Consider the following 12,369-nt stretch of genomic DNA (forward strand, 5'->3'; position numbering starts at 1 on the left):
TTTACTACTTCTCCAAGGCATTTTTCAGTTTATGGTTGGTAAGAAAGTTCAACAAGTTCAACAGTAGCGTTATTTTACAATAAATGTAGGTAATATATACTTCTATTAAAAGAGAGAACTAATATGACATGGTATGTTACTTATTCACATTAACTGTAAATCAAAACCCTGATTTATTATGAAATAGATTATACAAAAAGCTTGTAAATTGCAAAAATCTATACAAGCATCCAAAACTTCTCAAAGTATGCCTTTCTCACACAAATATATAACGGAAAATGGGAACTGTTGCGAATTGAGACATTGTGGCCAAGATTTCTAAAAAGCATGAGTTTTGATAAAATCAACATAAAAACCACATTTAAATTTTATGTCTAGTTTTTGTACTTAAGTTTTCAAAGTGAACTTATATAACACATGTGATTTTACTCTAAGACATGAAATAAAGAGGGTCAACTTATACAGAGCGTCCCATTTATCTTGACCACCCTAAAAAACTGTTTGTCCAAATGCAACTTACAAAATGTTTCAAGCAAATGTTCTTTAGTCATCATGGGGTTGTCAATCAGCATGATTGCCCTTGTTGTACCTTTGTTTTTTAGAAAGATATGAAAAGCAGTATAACTTTTTTAAAATAGCACCCTATATTTTTTATTCAGTAATTCATTTCCTCTCCTTAAGACCTATTCAAATATGTATCACAGTGTAGCATTCACTGAAACAAGATGTTATTAATTACATAACACAAGACTGACTTTGAGCCTGGGATCACAAACTCACCCACTTGCTGGATTTGCAAAGGACCTCAAAGTGAGGACCTAGACACCGATACATTGCTGCACTTGTTGAATGAAAGAATTATTTACTGCTTCCAATGTTGCCTGCTGAAGAGAATTACAAGCAAGCACGATATGTTCCCACATGTCCTTTGGAGTTGTTGGAATATTGTGATAGACAATGTCTTTATTGCATCCTCAAAGAAAAAAGTCCAGAGGATTTAAAACAGTAGACCTAGCAGGCCAAGTAACTGTTCCTCCCTGACCAATCCATTTAGCAGGATACATTTGGTCCAGAACATGACTGAAAACAAAGCATTATGTGCTGGACATCCATCGTGTTGATACCACATAAGCATTCTGGTTCTTAGCGGCACTTCATACAGAAGAGTAGGAAGAATTTGTCTGATGAAGTCGGCATATGCTGTGTGGTTTAGACTACTGTTGATGAAATAAGGGCCAATAATTGTAGTACCAAGCATCCCACACTAGATGTTAACTGTCCATTGACGCAGCATGGGTTGACGCTGGACCAATAATGTATCTTCCTTGTATTTCTCTGTCATTTGTTTGAGAAGGAACATTCATCAGTAAATAGAACATTGGAGAAGTAGTTCAGGTTGAGGAGGATTTGCTGCTGTGCCCAATGACAGAATCGTACATGATCCTGGAAATCATTCCCATGCAATTCTTGATGTAGCTGTACACGGTAAGGATGAAACCGGTGACATGTAGGAATATGATGTACAAAGGTTTCAGGAATGCTAATCTCATGTTCAAGCTGTTGTGTGCTCACTTGTGGATTCATAGCAATGGAAGCTAGAACAGTAAATTCGGCAGCTTTGTCTGTGCGAGTGTGATGATGATTGCATTGTCGTGGGTTGAAACTTCCCATTTCCTGAAGCATCACAACAAGATGAGAAAACATCCATCGGGAAGGTGGGTTCTTGTCAGGATATCACTTTCTGTACAGTTCCGCTGCCTGCTTTTTGCTTACCTTCAACAACAACAACAACAAAAGAAACGTCATGTCAATGCAGTTTGTAGGAAGAACAGGCTTTACTGTATGCCTACTCAACACAACAGTATTTAAAAGGGCTAAACTACTGCACTAAATGTACCTGTACATGAGAAAACAGTTTTACAATTACTGTTGTGCTAACTTACATTCCCCATAGATGAGTAGCATTTCTACCTTTTCTTCATTGGTGTACACTGTACTCTAACAACTCTTCAACTGACGATGGTTGACAGAATGATGAGTGTGCATTCTACTTATGTTTACATTTATCCTCTGTCAATGTCAGCACGTGGATGTGTTCCATTACCCTGAATACCTGCAGTAAGCGCTGGGAGCATCAACATCAGTGTTGCGTTAAGTAATTAATAACATTGTATTTCAGTGAATGGTACATTGTGATACATTTTTGAATAGATCTTTAGGAGAGGAAATGAATTACTGAATAAAAAATACAAGGTGCCATTTAAAAAAGTCATACTACTGTTGATATCTTTGTAAAAAACAAAGGTACAATGAAGGCAATCATGTTGATTGATGTCCCCCTGATGGCTAAAGAACATTTGCTTGAAACATTTTGTAGGTTGGATCTGGAAAAACAGTTATTTAGGGTGGTCAAGATAAATGGGACACCCTGTATACTAAGTATAAGTAAATGAACATGCAAATTGCATGGATTTTACCACTTAGCTGATATGCATCCTCTTTTATACATATAAAAAAAATGATATGAAATGTCACAGCACAATATATGCAAATCTGCTTTAGGCAGCTATTGGTATATGTCCATATTGAAACTGGTATAAGTGGCTATCAGCCAGTTGTAGAACAATGATTATGGAAATACAAAGGGCATATCTCAATGAGGAACTTGAATCTTTTAGTTCAGGACACGAGTATATAGAGCAGAGCTGGCCACGGCGTGCCAAACTTCAAATGTGCCGTGTGTGCTGGCCATAGGCAGGCCAAACCCAGCCTGTTACTCAGCTTTGTTTGCCTTTCTCGACAGTACATGGAACAATGTGACATTTCATTTAGCATTGCAGTGCAGCATTTTTAAACTGGTAGACCTCTCTGAGTTCAACAGAATCATGTTGTCAATGCAGTTTAACATGGCTATTTGTTTGTGGTATGAAGGGCTTTCACAGATCCAGTGGCTATTTGCACAAAAGGGGAAGTCTAGCACCCCATCGTCACAATCCTTTAAAATGAATGGAATGATAGAAGAGAGGGATGAGTATTCATAATTCACACAAGCAACAGGTACTGCATATTTGCTATGAAATGACATTACAATACCATGCAGACAGAATTAAAAGATTTAGTTGACAATGAAAGAACAAACCGTTACAATGATTGACAGATGGGATTCATTGTTTTGTACATCAAAAAGTACTTAGTGCTAAATTTCCAGATGTGAAGAAATTGATGATACGAATAGTAAAATTTCTGAAGCCTTGTGCATTATTCCATTGTCAATTGCAACAGTTTTCAATGAACGTGAAGAAAGAGTACTGAGACTTCACATATTAATGCAAAGTATTTGAATAAATCAAGGGGCATGCCCAGAGTGTTTTTCTGATTTAAAACTTACTACTGCTGAATTTATAAAGGAAAAAGAAGTTCTGGAACAAAAATTAGAACATCCAGAATGGAGAGCAGACTTCATGTTTTAAGTGGACTTGACTTCACATTTCCCACATTGAGACATTGTAAGGTAACTTCTTTCTGATTTTATAGGGATGCATTTAAAAAGAAAAATGTATTTTAGGAGGGACACATTCTGATAAAGACAGTCCATGCTCATTGGCATCAAAGACAATGCTTGGTCTGAAGAATTAATTGCGGCCTTGAAATAATTATAAAGTCAGTTTTATATACTGTTTTATCTACTTATATACTCAGTTTATATTCTCATTTTATATACTCAGTTTACATACTTATATACACAGTTTTATACACTTAGAAAGTTTTAAGAACCAACATTAAATGATGAATCTAGCAATAAATTACACAACTCGCTATGTATTGCTCTCATGAACTGAAAAGACAATATTAGGCTACTTAAAGCATGCAGAGAGGCATTTAGGCAATCACTGTTCCTGCAATCCACATGCAAATGGAATGGAAGAAAGGAAACAATGGGATGTACTCACTGCCATGCAGTTCCCGTGGCTTGCACAGTATAATACAGATGTAGAGCATCAGTTATAAACAAGACTTAAAGAAATACTGCAAAATCCTTTTCCATGACAGAAAAAAGGAAAAAATCATGCACTATGCATAAAAATACAAAGTTTCCCAAACAAAGCAAAGGAAATTTTGAGTATCGTTATGCACAAAATGAATAAAGTTGGAAAGGCAAATCTATCCAACTTCCTGATGAGAGTAACTCAAAGACAAATGCTAAATTCATTTTCCTCATAAGTAAAGTCAATTAACTCATCAAACAACTTTCTAGGGAGAGCAACCACAGCTCAGAGACATTCTGAGTAACAATAAAAATGCTCAACACTCAATAACCATTAAAATTATCATAAAAATTATAACAATTGAAAAAGCAGACGTTCACACATTACACAGGGTTTTAAGTTTTCCTCAAATCAGTTTTATATGCTGATGCCTAGTGACTCCCATGATATATCCTACAGGGTGTTATCTGGCCAGGCTCAGTCAAAAGTAATGCTTTGTACAATTTGACAAATATTTTTTGTGTGTAATCTATTTTATTATGATAACCCACCAACTTGGTGTGACTCTTAATGCAAATTACTTCCTGAATGCTGGGCTCCACAATTTTCCATCTACATTATAAACATATAACCATTATAAATCTGAAGATGTGTCTGCACTGACATGAAACTGATAGTTATGAATAACATATATTTGGCTGTTGGAAACACCCCATCATTCTTGATTTTTTTTTATTGTTGTAGATTTTATAATTTGAATGCTTGTTGAATGCTGAGTGGTTTTTTATTGTTATTCAATGAATTCTTCTATATAAAACAACACAGCAACAAATAAAGGACCACTGAAGGCAGCCCATTATATTTACTTAGACTGGCATTCCATTCTCCATTCTTCGTCAACAAATCAACTGTTGAAGAGAGAACAAAAATCATTTGATCACTGCATATGAGTAACTTTTATGGCAATAGTGATATTTCAACCAAAGTACTGAAAGCTTGTAGGTTCCTCTAATTACCTTCGTAATCCATGAAGGTAATCAAGATGCTTTTCATGAAAGACTAAAATAACAACTGCCCAGTTTGATACCCCAAATATATTCTTGCCAGAGAAAGCAATATGTGACGTGACAAACTCAGTTCTTATGGATCTAAACAAATAACACCATACTGTATGTATTTTCTACAATCCTGTAAAGACCTATCATAATGTCAACAATAAAAGGGGGAACTAAAATGTTATGGTACTAAGGGCATCTCTCTTGCATGAACGGAGGCATACTGTCACATTGTAAACACAATCAAGACCAAATCTGAAAATAGGGAATATCTTAGCCACAGAAAGTAGTTGGTCACATTAACAAAGAATATAACAGAAATGAAAATGAATTTGGGCTGGGGGAATAATGCAACCCAATCTTGTTTGCGACCTATGTCACCATGGATATTGGAGATCTCTTAACAGTGATGATACCTGCTACTGATTCAAATATTCTGATACAGGGCTTGAACACATTCAGAGCTGTGATGTTTGCTGATGAGACAAATGTAGTGACAAAGGGCTTAAGCACACCAATGCTGGACGCAGCCAAGAGAGCAAAGCAACAGACTTACAACTGGTCTGCAGCAAACAGTCTTAATTTAAAAAAAAATTAATGTAGCCATCGAGTTGATAGGTTTCGCAAATGTCATACACAAATTGAGCAATAAATTGATGTAAATTATACTTACATATAGCAGTGGTACATACGTACATCTTAATATTCTAAATGTATTACATGCTGTAACAGTGGATGTGTAGCTTAGAATTCACTGAGTGAATACAAATGTTTACTAGCTAGGAATCCTTTTAAGTTCCTGTGGAACAGCTTTGCTTCATAAGTTTTCAAAATATGTGGCAGCTTATTGAATTATATCTGCCCATTAATATAAGAACTATTGTCAGTTATTTTTAACTCTGTCCTCTGCCTGAACGAGTTACCTTACTTCTAGTTTAATAATTATCTGTATCACTGTATTTATTTACTTTGCTTTTACTGTTCATAAAAGAATATAAGTTGTACAAATATAAGGCATATATTGTTAATATTTATGATGGACAAAGGTTTCATGACAGGAGATAAATGGATATCACTGAATGATACTCCATGTGAAATTTCTATGTTATCAAGATAGGCAACAAATGGGGGTGGCACCAACATATTGATAAGTTAACTGAAAAGCTCAGTTATGTCTGCTTTGCACTTAAAAACTATCTCAATGTGCTGCCCTGAAGATGGGTTTCTGGCATACTTTTACATATTACTATCCTTTTGACATAATCTTCTGCAGTAAACAGCTGAGATCAGCAAAATTTTTATTCAATGCCAGCAAGCAGTAAGAATGTTTTGTAAAACTGATCCCTGTAGGCTCACCTTCATGATGGGCTTTACAGAATATCATATGTGTATGAATAAATAACAACATATAACGGTTAGAAAACTATTTTGTACTCCGCAAATCTTGGAATGGCTGAGGACAATTATGGACATTGCATAGTTGTCAGAAAACTTGGAATCTGTTTGACTGTGTATTTTTTTAATATGCACCTTAATATTCAATGATTGTGTTACATTTATTAATAATACTGTAGATACAGGTATGGTAGACAACTTACCCAACACATTAGCAACATATTCGAGTATACCAGACGACTGAGATAGTCCTCCACGTTTCTCAGCTACAACCATACTGGCCACAATAGGACATGGCTGGAGAAAGAATGTATCCAGCAGTGATAAGCACGATGTAATTTTCTGGGGCAGTGTACCTCCTGTAAACATTTTGCAGCTGATTACAATATAATAATTATGGATGTTTATAATGATCAAGGTAGAAATACAACAGTTTGTGTACCCTCATGTTGAAGCACTTTAATTAACCACTGTCACCTTATTACTGAGTTTCATGTATGTCTGGATTAATTAACAGCACAAATTAATATAACAGAAATTTCACTTTTTTAACACTATATTTAAATATATTTTCTAAATAATATTATTTGTAAGCCACCATTTGATTCACAATACCTGGAAGATTTTTCATTCTACTTTTGTACATCAAGAAGGTTTATGTTTGTTTTGAATAACAGAATAATGCTGGTACACTGAAAGATTACTTATGAACGAACCTATAACGATTTCCTTGTCATCTTCTTGCATGTTTGCAACAAGGCCCACATCACCAACAGCCCCCCACTGGATGGCGAGAGCAGGTAATCCTTTAGAGTGACGTTCTTCACAAATGCGTTCCATCACTGAATTACTCCAACCATAATTTGACTGTCCTGCATTGCCTCTACCACAGGATACACTTGAAAAAACAACAAACGTATGCAGCTGTGGACACAGCTTTTGTGAGAATATGTCCAATAGACCGGTGGCGACTGCTTTTGGCCCAGCTGATTTCTGGAAACTTTCAACTGTTTGGTTCTCCAGTATACCATCTTGGAGGTCCTACATACAAATATAAAGTAGGAGGTATATGTAAGTGAGAGATTATACATGAGAGAAATTATAAATAATATAGAGAATAATAAAAAACTAAAATAAGTTAATAATAAAAATTAGTTTTTAACAAGAAGGAACTTGTGTAAGCTCTTAGTAAGATACTCTAAGATTATGTAAAGCAGGGGAGAGGAGGCAGTTGCTAGCCTTGAGTTTCAAGGATCAAAGTGCACAAAATGGCCATACACACAATCTGAACAATTAAAGGTGGAAGGAATTGTCAAAGTACAAGAAACTATTAAATATTATTATTAAATAATTCCAGGCTACTATGCCAAGTCCAGATGAATTTTTTGTAGAAACACAATGTTTCATCCTCTTCTGCAGAGGAAATCTTCATGGGGGTAGGGGAGTTTATCCTTCTGTGAAGATCTGATATGAATGAATCAGTCTGATTTTATAGTTTTTATCAATCAGTCATGACAAAGCAAGTGGACATTATTTAGTTCTGTCAATGAAATTAAATATGGCATTAATCTCTGCCTATGAGGTGATTTTGCAAATGAAGAGTACATCCAATAAAAGACTAAAAGGAATTGTGGAAGATGTTACCTTTTCTACAGAATTATTAGTGTTACATAAAAACCTGAAACTGATACTGTATTTTGCAATTTCATTACAGTAACCAGCATTTGTGACTGGATTTGTGATTTCCTGTCAGAGAGGTCACAGTTCGGAGTAATTGACGGAAAGTCATAGAGTAAAACATAAGTTATGTCTGGCGTTCCCCAAGGTAGTGTTATAGGCCCTTTGCTGTTCCTTATCTATATAAACAATTTGGGAGACAATCTGAGCAGCCGTTTATCGACTAATAAAGTCATCAGATGATCAAAACAAACTGCAGAACGATTTAGAAGAAATACCAGAATGGTGCGAGAAGTGGCAGTTGACCCTAAATAACAAAAAGTGTCAGGCCATCCACACGAGTACTAAAAGGAACTCGTTAAACTTCAGTTACACAATAATTCAGTCTCATCTAAAAGCTGTAAATTCAACTAAATAATTATGTATTACAATTACAAACAACTTAAATTGGAAGGAACACAAAGAAAATGTTGTGGGGAAGGCTAACCAAAGACTGCGTTTTGATGGAATCTTGTCACAAAATTCCAATCACCAACTTTCTCCTCCGAATGCGAAAATATTTTGTTGACACTGACCCACATAGGGAGGAACAATCACCACGATAAAATAAGGGAAATCGGAGTTCGTACAGAAAGATATAGGTGTTCATTCTTTCCATGAGCTATACGAGATTGGAATAATAGAGAATTGTGAAGGTGGTTCGATGAACCCTCTGCCAGGCACTTAAATGTGATTTTCAGAGTATCCATGTAGATGCAGATGTAGATGTACTTCAAAGATGTATTGCCGATAGCACTAAGCAATCCCTTTCTCCATCATAATTGCTTTGACTATTCATGCCACTAACTACAAATCATAAAAGAAGTGTTATGGAGCCATTTTTATTCATGACTGCTCAACATTCTGTCCAAAATTCAGAGACTTGTTGTAGTAGGATCAAATATGCACATGTAAATATTCCCCAACAGAAAGTATCACCACTGGTCCAAAACTGCGTTTGCTTTTCTGATGCAATTATAGAGTGCAAGTGGTGCTTCATTCTTTGAGCATTCAATGGCTGTGTTCCTACAATCAGGCAAAATCCCTATGCCTTGTGAGTTATGGAGTCATTAGTGTGGCTCAGTGCTATCAGTATCACACTGAAAGGAATAATTCTGTACATCAATGCTGGTGGAAACATATTTTTGGTAATCAGTAATGAATTGGCAAGTGATCTTTTCAACTGTAACCATTTATATTATAAGTTCCATGAACCATGGACCTTGCCATTGGTGGGGAGGCTTGCGTGCCTCAGCAATACAGATGGCCATATCGTAGGTGCAATCACAAGGGAGGGGTACCTGTTGAGAGGCCAGACAAACGTGTGGTTCCAGAAGAGGGGCAGCAGCCTTTACAGTGGTTGCAGGGGCAACAGTCTGGATGATTGGCTGATCTGGCCTTGTAGCACTAACCAAAATGGCCTTGCTGTGCCGGTACTGTGTATGGCTGAAAGCAAGAGGAAACTACAGTCGTAATTTTTCCCAAGGGCATGTAGCTTTACTGTATGATTAAATGACAATGGTATCCTCTTGGGTAAAATATTTCGAAGGTAAAATAGTCACTCATTCGGATCTCCGGGCGGGGACTACTCAAGAGGACGTCATTATCAGGAGAAAGAAAACTGGTGTTCTACGGATCAGAGCGTGGATGTCAGATCCCTTAATCGGGCAGATAGGTTAGAAAATTTAAAAAGGGAAATGGATAGGTTAAAGTTAGATGTAGTGGGAATTAGTGAAGTTTGGTGGCAGGAGGAACAAGACTTTGGTCAGGTGAATACAGGGCTTTAAATGCAAAAACAAATAGGGGTAATGCAGGAGTAGGTTTAATAATGAATTAAAAAATAGGAGTGCAGGTAAGCTACTACAAACAGCATAGTGAATACATTATTGTGGCCAAGATAGACACAAAGCCCATGCCTACAAACACGAAGCCCATGCCTTCTACAGTAGTACAAGTTTATATGCCAACTACCTCTGCAAATGTTGAAGATATTGATGAAATGTATGATGAGATAAAAGAAATTATTCAGGTAGTGAAGGGAGATGAAGATTTAATAGTCATGGGTGACTGGAATTCAATAGTAGGAAAAGGGAGAGAAAGAAACTGTGGTGTCACCGCCAGACACCACACTTGCTAGGTGGTAGCCTTTGTATCAGCCGCGGTCCATTAGTATACGTCGGACCCGCGTGTCGCCACTATCAGTGATTGCAGACCAAGCGCCGCCACACGGCAGGTCTAGAGAGACTTCCTAGCACTCGCCCCAGTTGTTCAACCGACTTTGCTAGCGATGGTTCACTGACAAAATACGCTCTCATTTGCCGAGACGATAGTTAGCATAGCCTTCAGCTACGTCATTTGCTACGACCTAGCAAGGCGCCATTACCAGTTACTATTGACACTGTAAAACATGTACCGTCAAGAGCGACGTTCACCATTTATGGATTAAAGTTAAGTATTCCACCAGCTACGTCAGTTTTTTCTAAGTCTAATTTCCTTGTCCTGTTCCAGACCTCATGCCAGCCTGCGTGAGCTAAAATGCGTGCCTTTCAGCTTCCTCTAGTAGTACCGGGTTGGCTCTCTTGCCAACCCACAACAGAAACATAGTAGGTGAATATGGATTGGGGGTAAGAAATGAAAGAGGAAGCCACCTGGTACAATTTTGCACAGAGCGTAACTTAATCATAGCTAACACTTGGTTCAAGATTCATAAAAGAAGGTTGTATGTATGGAAGAAGCCTGGAGATACTAGGAGATATCAGATAGATTACATAATGGTAAGACAGAGATTTAGGAACCAGGTTTTAAATTGTCAGACATTTCCAGGGGCAGATGTGGACTCTGACTACAATCTATTGGTTATGAACTGTAGATTAAAACTGAAGAAACTGCAAAAAGGTGGGAATTTAAGTAGATGGGACCTGGATAAACTGACTAAACCAGAGGTTATACAGAGTTTCTGGGAGAGCATAAGGTAACAATTGACAGGAATGGGGGAAAGAAATACAGTAGTAGAAGAATGGGTAGCTTTGAGGGATGAAGTAGTGAAGGCAGCAGAGGATCAAGTAGGTAAAAAGATGAGGGCTAGTAGAAATCCTTGGGTAACAGAAGAAATATTGAATTTAATTGATGAAAGGAGAAAATATAAAAATGCAGTAAATGAAGCAGGCAAAAAGGAATACAAACATCTCAAAAATGAGATTGACAGGAAGTGCAAAATGGCTAAGCAGGAATGGCTAGAGGACAAATGAAAGGATGTAGAGGCTTATCTCACTAGGGGTAAGATAGATACAGCCTACAGGAAAATTAAAGAGGCTTTTGGAGAAAAGAGAACCACTTGTATGAATATCAAGAGCTCAGATGGAAACCCAGTTCTAAGCAAAGAAGGGAAAGCAGAAAGGTGGAAGGAGTATATAGAGGGTCTATACTAGGGTGATGTACTCGAGGACAATATTATGGAAATGGAAGAGGATGTAGATGAAGATGAAATGGGAGATACAAGAACAAGATGGCGCCAATAGAAGAGTGTTGTGACACATAGCAGTCCTCAAAAAAGGTTAAATTAAATAGTTCATCGTGTAGGAAATGTTCGAAACGCGTTATGAAAGGCATCTTTTGTGTGAAGTGTAACTACTGGTTTCATGAAAAATGTGCGAAAGTGAATTTAAAACTCATAAAAGACGAGTTTCCATGGTCGTGTCCACATTGTTTGCGTATTGAGACAGCTGAACTCGTAAGTACCGTGAACTCAAAAGAAGAAATTATTAAATTGCTTCAAAGTGACATTGAAGCACTGAAGGCGGAAATTTTAACATTGAAACAAGAAAATTCTGAACTGGTTATTGAAAGAAAATCCTGCGTGTGTAGAAATCAACCCATTACTGAACAAAGTGGCAAACATACGCATTTGTGTAATATGGCGAATAATACCACAGAGAACTCTGTCAGTGAAACAAGTGATAAGTATAAATGGAAAACAGTTTCCTATAATAAGAAGGACAAACGTAAAAGTGCAACGAACAAAGAAGATGACAAAAACGATTTTCTGTTAATAGGTGATTCTATATTAAAAAATGTTATTGTGCCGGACTGCAAGGTCGATGTTCGACCAGGAATCCGATCGCATCAACTCAACAAACATTTTAAGAATGTATTCTCCACAAAAAGAAACACGGGCGAAACTGGTAACAAAACCGACGATTACAGAGGTGTCTTAATCC

General features: G+C 36.9%; 1 protein-coding gene across 1 annotated transcript in view; it reads right to left on the reverse strand.

The window, feature by feature from the left end:
* The window catches only part of LOC126100464 (fatty acid synthase-like), a 443,119-nt gene that overhangs the window by 68,239 nt on the left and 362,511 nt on the right, over nt 1-12,369 (reverse strand). Inside the window, exons 31-32 of the mRNA XM_049911071.1 lie at nt 7,153-7,477; nt 6,640-6,795 (exon numbers count right to left, since the gene is read on the reverse strand). Coding sequence (XP_049767028.1) covers nt 6,640-6,795; nt 7,153-7,477 — 481 coding nt within the window. The remainder of the gene's footprint in view (nt 1-6,639; nt 6,796-7,152; nt 7,478-12,369) is intronic.

Source organism: Schistocerca cancellata, chromosome 9 (assembly GCF_023864275.1).
Source record: "Schistocerca cancellata isolate TAMUIC-IGC-003103 chromosome 9, iqSchCanc2.1, whole genome shotgun sequence".
Lineage (NCBI taxonomy): Eukaryota > Metazoa > Arthropoda > Insecta > Orthoptera > Acrididae > Schistocerca > Schistocerca cancellata.